The 17,886-nt window shown below is 40.0% G+C and overlaps 1 protein-coding gene across 1 annotated transcript in view; it reads right to left on the bottom strand.

Moving 5' to 3' along the window:
• The window catches only part of CSMD1 (CUB and Sushi multiple domains 1), a 3,308,788-nt gene that overhangs the window by 527,948 nt on the left and 2,762,954 nt on the right, over positions 1 to 17,886 (bottom strand). Inside the window, exon 33 of the mRNA XM_069726899.1 lies at positions 10,427 to 10,522. Coding sequence (XP_069583000.1) covers positions 10,427 to 10,522 — 96 coding nt within the window. The remainder of the gene's footprint in view (positions 1 to 10,426; positions 10,523 to 17,886) is intronic.

Raw genomic sequence — 17,886 nt, 5'->3', positions numbered from 1 at the left:
TTCTAATTGAATTCATTGTGAAAATGCATAATGCATTCTACCTTTTGTAATCATTTATTTAAAAAAAAAAGTTTGGCTAAGTAATGTTTATGAACTTCAAATAAAAAGTGAATTTCATACCACAACAGATCTATCCAAAGGGACCACGCTCATGCCATGTAGATCCCTAATACAGTCCCAATAGAGCTGTTAAGTATAAAATCTTTAGTTTTAGGTGCCCTTGGTTTTAAAGATCTCTTTAAAATTATCATATTCCAACAATCTCTACCCATGAGGCACAATTCTGATTGACCTTTTTGTGCTGCTTTATGAGGTTCTATGCTTGCAGCTCTGCTTCCTTAAAGGGAACCTGTCACCTGAATTTGGCGGAACCGGTTTTCGGTCATATGGGCGGAGTTTTTGGGTGTTTGATTCACCCTTTCCTTACCCGCTGGCTGCATCCTGGCTGCAATATTGGATTGAAGTTCATTCTTTGTCCTCCGTAGTACACGCCTGCGCAAGGCAATCTTGCCTTGCGCAGGTGTGTACTACTGAGGACAGAAAATTAACTTCAATCCAATATTGCGGCCAGCATGCAGCCAGCGGGGAAGGAAAGGGTGAATCAAACACCCGAAAACTCCGCCCATATGACCTAAAACCGGTCCTGCCAAATTCAGGTGACAGGTTCCCTTTAAGCCTTTGCAGAGTGGGCACATTGATGGTGAAACTGTCTGATTTCTAAAGAAGACCCTTCACTTATAATGTTACAAGATAAATATGACAGAAAAATGGATAAAATAATTCTGCAATTCTCCCTGGAATGCTGGATATTATCTTGTGACTCAAATCCTGATTGATGGCTTAATCAGTACTTAGAGTGCATCAGAAATCACTGTGTTTTTGTCTGTCCATCTGATTTTTTGAGGATTGATCATAGGTTGTCAATGGGCTGAGATTTCAGGAGTTTCCTAGCCATGAACCAAACATGTAAAGTTTTAATTTGCTGAGCAACTTTATAATTTTTACCTTTTGACATGGTGCTCCCTCATGCTGAAAGTAGCATTGATCTTAACCAAATTGCTGCTGCATCATTGGGAGAAGTTAATCTTGGATGATGTTGTTTAGGTACCATTCTTTTTTCATGGCAATGTTCTTAGGCATAATTGTGAATGAACCCACTACTTTCGATGAAAAGCAACTCCACACATGAACGTTCTCACGATGCTTTACTGTTGGCATGATATGCAGTGAATGAAATAAGTATTTGATCCCTTGCTGATTTTGTAAGTTTGCCCACTGACAAAGACATGAACAGTCTTTAATTTTAAGGGTAGGTTAATTTTTAACATTGAGAGATATAATATCAAAAATTAAATCCAGAAAATCACATTGTATAAATTATATAAATGTATTTGCATTTTGTGCTAAAAACAAGTATTTGATTCCTCTGGCAAACAAGACTTAGTACTTGGTGGCAAAACATTTGGTGGCAAGCACAGCAGTCAAACATTTTTGGCAGTTGATGATGTGGTTTGCACACATGTCAGGAGGAATTTTGACCCACTCTTCTTTGCAGATCATCCCTAAATAATTAAGATTTTGAGGCTGTCGCTTGGCAACTCGGAGATTCTACTCCCTCCATAAGTTTTCTATGGGATTAAAATATGGAGACTGGCTAGGCCATTCCATGACCTTAATGTGCTTATTTTTGAGCCACTCCTTGGGTTCCTTGGCTGTATGTTTTGGGTCATTGACTTGCCGGAAGACCCAGCCATGACCCATTTTTACTGTCCTGGCATAGGGAAGGAGGTTGTCACTCAGGATTTTACGGTACATGGCTATATCTATTCTCCCACTGATGTTGTGAAGTAGTCCTGTGCCCTTAGTAGAGATACACCCCCAAAACATAATGTTTCCACCTCCATGCTTGACAGTGGGGATGGTGTTCTTTGGGTCATAGGCAGCACTTCTCTTCCTCCAAACACGGTGAGTTCATTTAATGCCAAAGAGCTCAATTTTCATTTCGTCTGACCACTCACAGAATCATCCAGGTGTTCATTGGCAAGCTACAGATGGGCCTGCACATGTGCCTTTTTGAGCAGGGGGGCCTGAGGGCACTGCAGGATTTTAAACCTTACAGTGTAATGTGCAAGCAATGATTTTCTTGGTGACTGTGGTCTCAGCTGCCTTAAGATCATTAACAAGTTCCCCCGGGTAGTTTTAGGTTAGATCTCTCACCTTCCTCATGAGCAAGGATACCCCATGAGGTGAGATTTTGCATGGGTCCCCAGATCAATGTCAATTGACAGTCATTTTGTATTTTTTCCATTTTCTTACTATTGAACCAACCATTGTCTCTGTCTCACCCAGCACCTTACATATGGTTTTGTAGCCCATACCAGCTTTATGCAGGCCTGTGATCTTGTGCCTGACATCCTTAGAAAGCTCTTTGGTCTTGGCCATGTTGTAGAGGTTAGTTTGTCTGATTAATTAAGTCTGTGGACATGAGTCTTTTATAAAGGTGACTATGTAAGATAGTTGTCTTTAATGCAGGTAACAATGCAGGTTTATTGGGAGCTTCTAACTGGTCTGTAGGACCCAGAACTCATAATGGTTGGTAGGGGATCAAATACTTATTTCTCACTTCAAAATACAAATCAATTTGTATAATTTATACAATGTTATTTTTGTGGATTTTATTTTTGATATTCTATCTCTCAGTGTTATAATTAACTTACCCTTAAAATTATAGCCTGTTCATGTCTTTGTGAGTGGGCGAACTTACAAAATCAGCAAGGGATCGAATAATTATTTCCTTCACTGTAGGAGTCGTGGTACTCACCGTTTCTTCTCTAATAAGTCTTCCAGATGTTCCAAACAGTCTGAAGGGAGCTTCATCAGAGAAAATAGCTTTGCTTGAAGTACAGTGATTGGCGTAAAACTGGGGGATGAAGCCCCATCAGACTGTAAATCTGGAAGAATGAATGTCCAGAAAAAAAATGAGGGCTACCATTAGTACTGCATCATGCCAACAGTAAAGCACTATGAGACCATTTATGTGTGGGGTCTACTTTCATCCAATGAAAAAATCCAAAAATATTTACAACAACAATAATCTTAATTTTAGCTATGATAATAATGATAATAATGACAAGGAGATGTTTTCAGCTTTGTGGGGGAGGAGGCATGGAAAAGCATAGCTGGCAAAATTATCAGAATTTCCATCACAAATTTGCCTTAATTCAGACATTAATGCATCCCAGTCCCTAATGTGGGTACATTTGTTGAGGTAGTGCATAGCAGCTTAAAAATGAGTCAAACTTATTAAGAGACATATCACCAGACAAGGTGAACTCAAACAGTATGGTCATATTTCTAATATTGAAACTTTCTGTATGTACAAAAAATTTAAAGCAAAGTAAGAAAAAAAGAATACAAGACAAGCCACACTTTTTAAATTATTTATTTGCAGCACAGGAGCTGTCTAATGAAAACATCCATCAGCCGCCCCTGCTCTTGCTGTTATTAGTGGCAGCAAGTGTTGGATGATGGGAGCAGTAGTCTCATCCACTGACACCAGTGACTGAAGGTAAACTTTATACCTCTAATCACAGCTGAGCGCTCACACTATCTTTTGACAGCGTGAAAACTGCGTCTCTCTGACCGGCGGGGATGATTTCACCACAGATCAAAAATTATGTTTGCGGCACTACCATGAACATGACAGCATGACAAACACCTGGTGTTTGGGCAGCAGAACCTGAACAGTAACATGGATTTCCTGATGAAGTCCGTGTTCAGTGTTTGTGCCCGAACAGTAAGTGTTCGATATGGATGCCAAACTTTACTGTTCGGGTTCACCCATCTCTAATCCTGACTTGTACTACTCAACAACTTAGTCCAGGACTTGTTTGGAGATCTCTTTGGCCTTCATGGTGTTCTTTGGTTAGTGGTGACTCTTGCTTAATGGTGTTGGAACCGCCTTGGCTTTTCAGAAAAGGTGTGTATATAATGATGACCATGTGGCACTTAGATTGTACACAGGTGAACTTCCTTTCACTAAGAATGTGATTTATGAGCGTAATTGCTTGCACCAGAAATGTTTAGGGACATCATAGCAAAAAGGGTGAATGCATATGCACATGTCAATTTTTTGTTATTTGATCCTATAAATTTAATTTATATCTATATTGTTTTCACTTTAACAAATATTTAGAGCTGATGCATCAGAAAAATTGCATTACAATAATATTTAAACACAGGTTGTAATGTCGCAAAACAGGTAAATAGCCATTGGGGGTGATTAATTTTGCATGCCACTGTATGACCTTTCTTTCTTTTAGACTTCACCAACTCCACTTCATGAAAGATTTTTGCATTATGGATTGTTTTGTCTTTTTATTCTCTTTATAGATATGTTTGCTTATAAAATGTCAAATGACAGACCATTTGCTTAACAGTTGTGATGAGAAAATTATTTGATATATCTCCCATCCTTCTTTTTTGTTACTATGCAGCAGGGCCAATGAGCACAATATTATTATTAGAAGACACCTGGCCTGTGACCACAGCAAATGAATGCACTTTTGCACATATATACTATGAACATAAGGATGAATGACCTCGGGGAGATCAAATCATCCAACACCGCGGAGACACCATCACGTGTTTCTCAACGCAGTGATCCAGATTCCAGAACACTGACCCATACCTTATGGGAAAAATGCAAATGCATGTAGAAATGCCGCAGAGACACCATCACATGTTTCTCAACGCAAGCAATAAATAGCCAGGTCTTTCACCGGGAAGGAACAACCACGGGAAGGGCAGCATCCATAAAGGAAAACCACCTATGCCAAAACATGGTATCCATCCACAGACAGTGAAAGACCTGGCTATTTGTTGCTTGCGTTGAGAAACACGTGATACCACCCACTTGGACTAAACAATCATTAATTCATCCATGTGTTCAGTTCAACATGAAACATTTAATGAAAGTTCCTCTTTAGTTCCTTCCTCTTTAGTGACTAGCGTCACTTTGCAAGATAGTAACTCTGGAATGGTTTAATGTATCCCAGTGATTCTTAGATTTTTTTTGTGCATAATGTACTCTACTCTATGGTAGTGATAAAACTAGGTTGATATTTTTTGTGCTTATTTGTGAAACTATCAGAAATTTTTGAAAAATTCGCAATTTTAAAACTTTTAATTTTTATGCCCTTAAACCAGTTATATCACACAAAATAGTTAATAAATAAAACTTCCCACATGTCTACTTAACCCCTTCATGACATGTGCTGTTTAATTACTTTGCATGTCGTGTCCCTTCCTTTATTGTGGGCTGCGGCGCAGAGCCCACATCTTTCTCGACACATGTCAGCTGTTCAAAACGATCGGTAAATGGCGTAGCAAAGAAAAGTCAAAATGCCTGAATTACTTTTTTTGTTTTTTTTGGTTGCCACAACATTGTATTAAAATGCAATAATGGGCGATCAAAAGATCGTATCCTCCACACTAAAATGGTATCACTAAAAATGTCAGCTCGGCATGCAAAAAATAAACCATCACCCAGCCCCAGATCATGAAACATGGAGGCGCTAAAGGTCTCGTAAAATGATGCAATTTTTTTTTAAACAAACTTTGGATTCTTTTTCACCATTTAAATAAAAAACAACCTATAAATGTTTGGTATCTATGAACTCATAATGACCTGAAGAATCGTAATAACAGTTTTAGCATTTGGTGAACATGGTAAAGAAAATCCAAAAAACAGTTGTGGAATTTTACTTTTATTGCAATTTTGTCGCACTTGGAAGTTTTTTCCTGTTTGTACTCAACATGGTAAAACCATTGGTGTTGTTCAAAAGTACAACTCATCCCGCCAAACACAAGCCCTCACATAGCATATTGACTGAAAAATAAAAAAGTTATGGCTCTAGGAAGAAGGAGAGCGAAAAACAGCAGTACAAAAATGAAAAAGGGTTGCAGCATGAAAGGGTAAACAATTTTTAAACATATTTTTTTTGTTAGGAAGTTACAAGGTTTAAAAGTTTATTAGCAATTTCATAATTTTCAACCAAAATTAAGAAAACCATTTTTTTAGGGAGAAAATCTCATTTGCAATGACTTTGAGGGACCTACGTGGCAGAAAATACCCCAAAATCACACCATTTAAAAAAATGCTCCCCTCAAAGTGCTTAAAATGACATTCAAGTAGTTTATTAACCCTTTAGGTGCTTCACAGAAATTATAGCAGTGTGTAATGAAAAAATATTAAATTTTCCCAAAGAGTGTTGATTTAGCAAAAAAATTCATTTTCACAAAGGAAGGAAGGAAGGAATGGACCCAGAAATTTGTTGTGCAATTTCTCCTGAGTACAATGATATGCCATATATTGTGGAAAACTGCTATTTAATCACATGGCAGGACTTCAAAGAGAATGAGCACCATTTGACTTTTGAAGCACAAAATTGACTGAAACAGATAGTGGATGCCATATTGTATTTGCAGAGCCCATGTTGTCCTTAAACAGTTGAAAATCCCCCAAAAATGTTGCATCGGCCCCAATTTTTTTTCATTTTCACAAGCGTAACAGTAGAAAATGGACCTTAATATGTGTTTTGCAAATTCAGAGATACCCATGTGTCAGGGGAAACTACTGTTTTGTCACACTGCCAAGCTCTAAAAGGAAGGAGCTATGTTTGATGGAATGGTATGTGAGCGCTAGGTTGAATTTGGAGAGCCTGTGAGTTGCCTGGAAAACTCTGACACGTGACCACATTTTGGAAACTATACCTATTAAGGAATTTATTTAGAGGTGTGTTGAGCACCTTGAACCTGCAGGTGCTTCATAGAATTTTACAACTTTCAGTTATAAAATTATGAAAATAAAATGTTTCCAGCAAAAGTGTTGCTTTAGCACCAATTTTTTCACTTTCACAAGAGTAAAAAGGTAAAACTAGTAGTAAAACTTGTTGATTAATTTCTCTTGTGTACACCAATACCCGGTATGTGGTCACAGAAAGGAGCGCCATATAATAGTGGAGATTTTGCTGTTATGGTTTGCGGTTGCCATGTCATAATGCCACTGAAGTGCCAGAACAGCAGGATCATCTCAAAGGTGACCTCATTTTACAAACTATACTCCTCAATGAATTTATCTGAGGGTGCAGTGATCATATTGACAACACACGTGTCACAGAACCTTATAACACTGGATGGTGAAGGAAAAAATAATCACATTATTACCACAAAAATTTTGTTTTAGCCTCAGATTTTGCATTTTCTTATGGGGAAATTGGTAAAAATGGCATTACCATTTGTTACAAAATTTTTGCTGAATGTCGTAATACCCCATCTGTGCCTGTACAGCACTACATGGTGAAACTCGCGAGGAAAGGAGTGCTATTTGACTCCTGGAGCACAGAATAGTTTATGGACCCCATATACAGAACCCGTAAGCTCAGAACAGCAGAATTACCCCTCAAGTGACCCAGTTTTGGAAATTACATCCTTCTGGGAATTTATCTACAGGTGTAGTGATGATTTTGACTCAATGGGTGTTTTCCAAATATCTATTCCAGACAATCTATTTAATATCAATGATGACTTGAAATTAATTAACAGCCCACATGGACTATGAAGCTGTTAAAGTATAATTAATCATCAAATTACATTTGTGCCTGTGAAAATAGAGGGGCTTTAAAAATTGCCGCTATTCTAACACAGTTAATCCAATATTTATATAAAAAACTAAAAAAAAAAAGCGGAGTAAAGCTAAAAGTTGATGATGTTCTTTCCAACCAGTTTGGCCGGTACACTAGATTATTCTTAAAAATGTGATATTAAGGATGTAATTTGCTAAATAGGGCCAAACAAACAACACAAGCAGACATCTTATGTCTGTGGCTGTTTAGATATCTTCATACAAAATGATCTGGTAGAGCTTTTTAAATAAGCTCACACAATTGCCCCTAACCAGTGTAAGACTGTCAATGTATTAGGCTGTAGGCCTAATACATTGATAATTAGGAATGATAAATTTCTTAGGATTTATACTGTGTAGTGTTGTGACTTGGTTTGCTTTTTATAAGAAAGATGGTTGCAGCTAGCATTAATTGAAAATCCAATGTATTGGAGCACAGAATCTTCATGTCCAAATCATCTAACCCAGAAGAAATGCTCTCCATAATATCACAGTAAAAGAGAGGTGGCAACGCACTTATTTAGCTCTTTTATTACATCGGTGGAGGCCTCGGTACTCTAACCAATACACCCTTCTGAGAAATCTAATTTAAGTTGAAGATCAGAAGATTATATTGTAGAATAACTATTCAATGCTTGAGAAAGCCAAGAAGAACAAAGAAAATCACTGGGGAGAATACATGTTCTTGCAGCATGTGAAACTGTTATTTTTGCTCAATGCGATTTTTCAGCTCTAATCCCTTAGAAACTACTGATATGCAATAAAATGGTGGCCACTAAGGCCATTTATTCCCTCTTGGCTGTTTTAAAATGGTGATCGTGAATAAGGCTGTAGCGCCCCTCAGAGTTGGAAAATCTCCAAGGTCTCGGCTACCAGGGATAGCTGAGACCCCAGAGATCATGCTCAGGGGCGGATTTTCCAGTGTCTGATCACAAAAAAAGTATGCCAGCTGTTTCAATGATTTATCTCTCTTCTGACATGATATACATGTCAGAATACAGAGAAATTATGCCCCCAGAGAACCCCAGGTACTTCCTGATATGTCCCTCACCCGGCATCATCTTTCTGGAAAACAGTGGCAAGCGTATGCGCAGTGCATCCACCAAGATCTGCCAGCCTGTACCCGGCAACAATAGGACATTTTTCCTTTTGGTTCCTTTTGATAAGTGTGATAGACCATATCACAGTAATCAAAATAAAAAATAGTAAATTAGACCCCATTTGTCACGCCCTAAGTTAGATAACAATGATAAAATACTTTTTATTTTATTTTTTTCCATTCTTTCAAGTTTGGCTTAGGGTAGGGAAGAGTTTGAGTTGGAGTTAAGGTTGGGGTTGTGGCTATGTTAGGGGTCTGTTAGGGTTAGAGTTGGGGTTAGCATTAGTGGTAGGTTAGCACTGGGGTTAGAATTGCTTTTTTTTCAAAAGTAAAAAATAAAAATTATGATATGATGGGCTAGTTTTGAATGCAAGTGCTCAAGGTTGCAGCGGGTGCTAGGGTATACACGGAGTATCTTGGATCACCTCATGGTTGTTTGGTGGTGTCTAACAGCTTTAAACATGTGGGGCAGGCACCCATAATATTCGATGCATATCCGAGCACCTGATGCAAACTGGAGTAGAGATCATTTGCGCTCAACACTAATGATGACATATTAAATTTGACGACCTAATGTTATCAAATTCTGTGTTGTACCTGTGCCTTTAAAATGTTCACTATAGCCCTGGATAAAATCCTTGAGGGGTGAGGTTTCCAAAATGGGGTCACTTGTGGGAGGTTTTCACTTTTTAGGCACATATGGGTCTCTCCGAACGCGACATGGAGTCTGCTAATAATTCCAGCAAATTTTACATCGAAAAATCAAATGGCGATGCTGCCCTTCCGAGCCCTGCTTTGTGTCCCACAAATAAGGTATTAGCGTGTTCAGGATAAACTGCACAACAAATTTTGTGGTCTATTTTCTCCTATTATGCCAGTGAAAATAAAAAAGTTTGGGTGTAAAGTACATTTTTTGTGAAAAAAATGATATGTTCATTTTTTCCTTCCACATTGTTTCAGTTTCTGTGGAGCATCTGAAGGGCTAATAAACTTTTTGAATGTGGTTTTGAGCACCTTGAAGTGTGAAGTTTTTGGAATGATGTCACTTTGGGGTATTTTCTGTCACAAAGATCCCTCAAAATTACTTCAAATGTGATGTTGTCCCTAAAAAAAGGTTTTGTAAATTTTGTTGGAAAAGTGAGAAATCTCTGGTCACCTTTTAACTCTTATAGCTTCCTAACCATATCAGTTATGTTTCCAAAATTGTACTGATGTAAAGTAGACATGTGGGAAAATGTTATTTATTAATCATTTAGTGTCTCATATCTCTTCTTAAGGGCATAACAATTAAAAGTTTAAAAATTGTGAAATTTTCAAAATTTTCACCAGATTTCCATTCAAAGAAATCATGAAGTATAATATGACATGAAAACATAATCTCTGAATCAGTGGTATCCGTTGAAGCATTCCAGAGTTAAATCTATTACCTCATGAAGTGACACTGGACAGAAATGTAAAATTTGGCTAGGTCATTAAGGTTAAAATTGTCTTGGTCACTATGGGGTTAAATCTATAATACAAACATTGGCTATGCTGAAATCAAGGCAATAAAGCCTTTGCCAATGCTACTAAAATATAGTCCTATATATTATACTGTTGAATATCAAACTGTTCAGAATGTTATAGGAGAAATGTTCCTTTACCTTGGTAAACAAAATGAAATCCCTTGGCAGGTGCACCATTCGTTGTGCTAAATCTCAGAAGGATGTGATTAGAAGCAGCTAATGGCATTGTCTCTCCTGAAAAACAGCAAATTATTATATTAAAATATTGATTACGGTTCATGTGAATACATTTTACTTAAAAATAATAAAAATACATTTTATGCTAATTTCTTGGCAAACTAACAAATTGTTTTCAAGGATATTAAACTGAATTTTATGAATATCTCTTTCAACAAAGGTGTACCAGAGAAAACAGTTTCATTTGTAGCTTTCAAGTCACATAAACCTATTAGTATTTATACATTTATAGCAATAATAATGCCCCACCACCCTTTTAACATGATTGAAGCAACGTTGTTTACCCATAATTTTAGAAAGAGAAAGTTGCCAACAATTTTGTCTGGCCCATTTTTGTTTTTTTGTGTGAAATTATGTACAAATTGCATTTTTCTTCTGTTTTTTTTTTTTCTAATGCACACAAAGGAAATAAACATGTATCTAACAAAACATGTGTAATTGCAATAATTTTCTGAGAGAAATACTTCATGTTCAATTTCAAGGATGCCAACACTTTCAGCCATCGCTGTATATATGTCTGTCTATTAGTGTTGAGCGATACCGTCCGATACTTGAAAGTATCGGTAAGTATCGGCCGATACCCAAAAAGTATTGGATATCGCCGATACCGATACCCGATACCAATACAAGTCTATGGGACACCAAGTATCGGAAGGTATCCTCTATGGTTCCCAGGGTCTGAAGGAGAGGAAACTCTCCTTCAGGCCCTGGGATCCATATTAATGTGTAAAATAAAGAATTAAAATAAAAAATATTGATATAATTACCTCTCCGGAGGCCCCTGGACATCACCGCTGGTAACCGGCAGCCTTCTTTGCTTAAAATGAGCGCGTTTAGGACCTGAGAATGACGTCGCGGCTTCTGATTGGTCGCGTGCCGCTCATGTGACCGCCACGCGACCAATCAGAAGCCGCGACGTCATTCTCAGGTCCTAAATTCCTAGAATGAGGAGTTTAGGACCTGAGAATGACGTCGCGGCTTCTGATTGGTCGCGTGGCGGTCACATGAGTGGCACGTGACCAATCAGAAGCCGTGACGTCATTGAAGTCCCTAAACACGCTCATTTTAAACAAAGAAGGCTGCCGGTTACCAGCGGTGATGTCCAGGGGCCTCCGGAGAGGTGAGTATATCAATATTTCTTATTTTAATTCTTTATTTTACACAATAATATGGATCCGATACCGATTCCCGATGCCACAAAATTATCGGAACTCGGTATCGGAATTCCGATACCGCAAGTATCGGCCGATACCCGATACTTGCGGTATCGGAATGCTCAACACTACTGTCTATCTATCTATCTATCTACTAAATTAGAATAACATAAAAAATTAATTTTTTTCAGTTCTTCAATATAAAAAGTGAAACTCAAATATTATATAGAGTCATTACAAACAGAGTGATCTATTTCTAGTGTTGTTTTTTTTATAATGTTGATGATTATGGCTTACAGCCAATGAAAGCCCAAAAGTCATTACCTTAGTATATTAGAATACTTTATAACTAGTGATGATCGAATAGTGAAATATTCGGATTTGGGAAATTTGTTCCAAAGAAATTCTAATACCGTCTATTTGTACCAAATAACAAATCCAATGCAAGTCAATGAGAAAGCCGAATATTTTTCTGCTGGACCCAACAAACAAGTCTGTGGGCCTGAGAAATAAGCTGAAATGGATGGGAGAGCTAAAACTAAATAGGAACAGCATGGATAAAAGATGCCTGCATGCCTTTCTGACTCACATATGGTATTTGGAAATAATATTGTCAGACTCTTGCGCCGGATTTACGGATTTTTGAAAAAACCTATGAAACCAAACTAAATTTTTTTTTAAAAGAAAAAAATGCTAAGAAATATTATTTTTCTTAATAATTACATGTATATAAGGAAAAAAAATTAAAATAAAATTATACCACCACTTTAGCATATGTTCACACTGAGCATTTTGGCTTTAGTTTTTCCTTTAACATTTGTGAGTGCTCTCAGTCCTACATTTGGGAGACCCTCATGCCAAATAGTTAGCAAGATAGTGGAATACATATTCTCCATCCCTTTACAGTGCCATTTCAAATATGCCCATTTGAATTTTTGAGCTTTGCCAGCTACCACCACCATGTGCACCGCCATGTCATTATGCGGCCTTTGCTTACAATTTGCAGAGTGCCAGCAGGTGCCATGAAACCTGAGTTTGGTAAGGGCCCTATATTATGTAGTATATTATGTGTAGATCCCAAAAAAATGTTTATGTATATGCTGTACCTAACCTAATATTATTTCCCTCTACAAATAGCTGATTTTTATATTTTGGTAGTGGATGAAACCTTCCCTATTTCAACCTAATCCCACAGTCTGTTCCTAATACTAGCTACTATACAACACAGTGTAAAATAGCAAAGATCTGCAGCATGAATTTGCAATGATGAGAACACCCACGTGGTGCCTGCCTTTCACTCTTCCTCCTATTAAATTTCTCCCTACTAAATCCCCAACTAACAAATAACTAATCTGGACAATCTTCAGCTCTTAAAAGAGCTTTTTGGAAAGAATAACACTTACTATAAGCTCCTATCATTCTCAATGCACTCCTTTCACTCGCCCTACGCCCAAACTACACTCTCCCTACACTGTTTCTGGCTGCAATGTGCGCAAGATGGCGCTTGCAGCCTTTAAATATCACCTATGATGCTGAAAGGACAGCCAATCACAGTAATGCCACACAAAAGATGGCACCGGCATCAATTTGATTGGCAAGCCAGCTCAGCATGTTCATTGGCTGCAAATAGAGCACCAAACATGCCTGGCAGGTCACTCAAATATACTGAGATGAATACAAAATTACTCACCAAGTAATGAATAGCCTGAATAATGTACTGTTCGTACGAGTAACGAATAGTACCAAATGTATTCGATCATCACTATTTATAACACCAGATTGAAAAATGATTTTAACATTGGAAATGTTGACCTACTGAAATGTATGTTCAGTAAATGCATTCAATTCTTGGTCGGGGTGCTATCGCATCAATTACTGTATCAATTGGGTGTGGCATAGGGGCGATTAGTCTGTGACACTGCTGAGGTGTTATGGGAGCCCAGGTTGCTGCATAGCTGCCTTCAGCTCACCTGTATTGTTGGGTCTGGTATTTCTCATCTTCCTCTTAACAATATCCCATAGATTCTGTATGGGGTAAAGGTCAGGCGAGTTTGCTGGCCAATCAAGCACAGTGATACTGTTGTTTTTAAACCAGGTATTGGTACTTTTGACAGTGAGGACAGGTGCCAAGTCCTGCTCGAGAATTAAATTTCCTTCTCGAAAACGCTTGTCGGCAGAGGGAAGCATGAGGTGCTTTTTTAATGGTAGATAGCTGCACTGACTTTTATCTTGATAAAACACAGTGAACATACACCAACAGATGACATGGCTCCCCAAACCATGACTGATTGTGGAAACTTCACATTAGACTTCAAGCAGCTTGGATTGTGTGCATCTCCATGCTTCCTCCGGACTCTGGGGCCTTGATTTCCAAATAAAATGCAAAATTTACTTTCATCTGAAAACAACACTTTGGACCATTGAGCAACAGTCCAGTTCTTTTTCTCCTTTGCCCAGATAAGATGCTTCTGGCATTGTCTATTAGTTATGAGTGGTTGGACGCAAGGAATGCGACACTTGTAGCCCATGTCCTTGATGGGTCTGTGTTTGGTGACTCTTGAAGCAATGACTCCAACAACAGTCCATTCCTTGGGAATCACCCCCAAATTTTTGCCTTTTCTTAACAATCCTTTCAAGGCCGGTATTGTGCACCTTTTCTAACGACACTTTTTCCTTCCACTCAAATTTCCATTAATTTGCTTAGATACAGCACTCTTTAGCAGTGACCTTTTGTGGCTTACTCTGCTTTTTGAGTGTGTCAGTGACTGCCTTCTGGACATCTGTCTAGTCAGCAGACTTCCCCATGATTGTGGAGCCTACTTACACAGACTGAGGCCGGCCTCACACTAGCGTGTTTTACGGACATAAGAGAGGTGCTGAAAATACGGATTACATACGGTACAATGCTTCTCTATGCCCCAGCTCCTATCAGCCGTATTTTACTGATCCGTATTATACCGTCTTCTACGGCCGTAAAAAAACGCAGCATGCTGCGTTTGTCACCGTATTGCACAAAAAATACGCCAATGAAAGTCTATGGGGGCCAGAAAAATACGGATTACACACGGACCAACAGTGTGACTTGCGAGAAATATGCAGCGGTGTTCTATAGAAAAGCCGGCAATCCAGTGCGGTGTACAGTAAAATCACACTGACAGGTTAGAATAGAATAGCTAAGATAAATGTCTACACATAATATAGGGGTATATATATACTGTATATCAGTGAGACACATATATGTACAGTATATATTAATATTTCATACAGCGCTAGATAGCTTAAAAGCTGGTAATTCAATTTCCAGCTTTTGCTATCTCCTTCCCAAATCCAAAATATTCTGAAAAGTTCCCAGGCTCGAGTTCATATGAGGACATCCAGCAGAGGGCGCATCACAGCGACTGAAGGTAACTACAGGTTATTGACCTACATTCTATTCATTTCCCGGGGTTTTACAGGAAGGAGCACAGCTGCATTAGCACAGCTTCTGCTTGTAAAATTAGTTAACCCCTTCAGATGGATTTACATCGTGGGACGAGACTGATCATCGGAAGGTATGGAATATTGTTTTTTTTAATTTTACCTTTTTTACAGAACGAGGGTCTTCAGGTGGATTACCAGTATAATAAAATATTACAAAAACCTGTGCATTTATTTCATTAAAATACTTTGTAATAATGTGTGTGTTTTTTTAACCCTTTCATACTATTGGATTAATAATGGATAGGTGAGGTGTCATAATTGATGCCTCTCCATTATTAACCTGGCTTAATGTCACCTTACAATAGCAAGGTGACATTAACCCTTCATTACCCAATATCCCACCGCTACATGGGAATGGGAAGAGAGTGGCCGTGTGCCAGAATAGGCGCATCTTCCAGATGTGCCATTTCTGGGGTGGCTGGGGGCAGATGTTTTTAGCCAGGGGGGCAAAAACCATGGACCCTCTCCAGGCTATTAATATCTGCCCTCAGTCACTGGCTTTACCATTCTGGCAGAGAAAATTGCGTGGGAGCCCACACCAATTTTTTCTGCGATTTAACCCTTTACTTTAATAGCTAGCGCGCCCAAATTTTGCACATACACACTACTAACATTAGTAGTGTGGAATATGCAAAAAAAAGGGATATGAGATGTCTTATGTGTACCCGGCTGCACTCCAGAGGATAAAGAGTGCAGTGCGCTGGGTGAGTACAGAGACTTGTTACCGGCGTGCGGTCACCCAGGGAAACTGGACAAAGGGAAGTTCGACCTGTGTATTGACTGCATCCTATAGCCATGCATTATTAATGGACTGTATGAAGAAGCTGTATACTATATTGACTGTGTGAAGTAACACAATAAAAGAACGTTTTGTTTGAACTTGCTTGGGTCACTGCCGTTTCACTGTGTATGGTCCTACCGCTGCATCACATATGGTGGAAAGAATGCGGGCCATGTGATCTGAGGCATACCCAAAGCGTGCTGCATGTCAGTGATCAAGCCTGCAAAGCTACAGTTTAAGCCAGCTGATAAAGTGGATGAGCTTTTGAAGCAGTTTGCCTGCTCACAGTAGCAGCAGCAAGAGGCTCTGCAGTTGCAGCGGCAACAGTTGGAGCTACAAAAGCAGCAAGAGCAGCAGACTACTGAATTGTTGATGTAGCAGTTCGCGGCTATGCGAGAGGCAGCTCCACCATGGACAGCATTCCGGTCTGAGGCTCGGTACAAGGTCCGGTCAGTGCTGAGGAAGATGGAGCCTGAGGACGACATGGAGGCATTTCTCACCATCTTTGAACGTACTGCGGAGCGGGAGAGCTTGCCGGTGACTCAGTGGGCTAAGGTGGTGTCTAATTTCCTGACGGGAGATGCCCAGAAAGCCTTCATAGACCTCAGTCGGGACGATGCCCTGGACTATGGGAAGTTGAAAGGTGAGATCCTTGCTAGACTGGGAGTTAATACATATGTGTGGGCCCAATGGGTGTTCCAGTGGTCCTTTTCTGAGACGCGCCCTGCCTGATCTCAGGCGCATGACTTGCTGCAACTAGTTAAAAATGGCTTCAACCTGAGACATTAACCCCATTCCAGATGGTAGAGAGGCTAGTGGTTGACCGCCTGGTGAGGGCTCTGCCAGCAGCCATACAGCGTTGGGTGGGACAAGGGGACCCAGGCACTCTGGATGAAGTGGTGGAACTGGTAGAGCGATATACAGCCACTCAGGACTTTATACAGGGCACTGCTCCATTTCGGCTGTCACGTAAAGTTTCTCCAGCCCAGGAGCCGGGGAAAACTAAATCGGCTCCTGGGCACAGCTGTGCCACAGCGATCAGGTGTTGGCGCTGCCAAGGGACTGGCCATGTGGCTGCTAACTGCCCGTTGGTGTCTGAACCCATGGACTGCAGGTATGGTCGCCGTATTTCTACTGTACCACCACTACAGGCACCGCCGACAGCGAACCCCAGCTGTCTCAGGTACTTGTGAATGGGTGCCGAACAGAGGCTCTCCTGGACACGGGGAGTAAAGTGACTCTGGTCCATCGTTCCCGTGTTGCTGGGGACAACACCAATGGACAGAAAATGGAGGTGATGGGAATCCATGGGGGAATCCGGGAGTACCCGACCACGGAGGTCAATGTTTCTACACTATGTGGAGACATTAGACATGTGGTGGGAGTGGCAAAGACCCTTCCCTATGAGACTGTGTTGGGAAGAGATTTTCCCCTGTTTTGGTCCCTGTGGGAGACCAGGGTCAACCCTCTCATAAAAAAAGTTATACCGGGTGCAGAACCCAAAGATATTGAAATACCTGCCATAGGGGTCGCCAACCTAGGGACAGAGTGTAATCCCGATAGGCTCCTCCTTAGAGGTAATGGCAGGAGAAGCTAAAGATGTTTCGGGCATAGAACCCGAAGATCCTAAGATGTATGCCACAGGGGTCACCAATTTAGGATTAGAGTGTAATCCCGATAGGCTCCCTCTAGAGGTTGTGGCAGTAGAGGTTGTGGGGACCCCATTGAACCCTGAGCTAGAGGTGTTCCCTGGTAAGGATGGGACAGCTCAGATCCAGGGTCTCTTTCGGAGACGCAGATATAAAAGACGCAGGTATGAGAAGAGCCGAGAGTGTAAGATCGCAGAGGCGACTGGGGAGGTGCGCACGAGGAACCCTCTGGTACCGGTCAAGGAAGGGGCCGGTGGTCAGAGTAAATTTGATAGAGTGCTCGCTAGACAGCATTGT

The sequence above is a fragment of the Ranitomeya imitator genome, chromosome 5, assembly GCF_032444005.1.
Source record: "Ranitomeya imitator isolate aRanImi1 chromosome 5, aRanImi1.pri, whole genome shotgun sequence".
Lineage (NCBI taxonomy): Eukaryota > Metazoa > Chordata > Amphibia > Anura > Dendrobatidae > Ranitomeya > Ranitomeya imitator.
The sequence above is the reverse complement of the archived record's forward strand: the minus strand, read 5'-3'. Positions and strand labels throughout refer to the sequence as shown.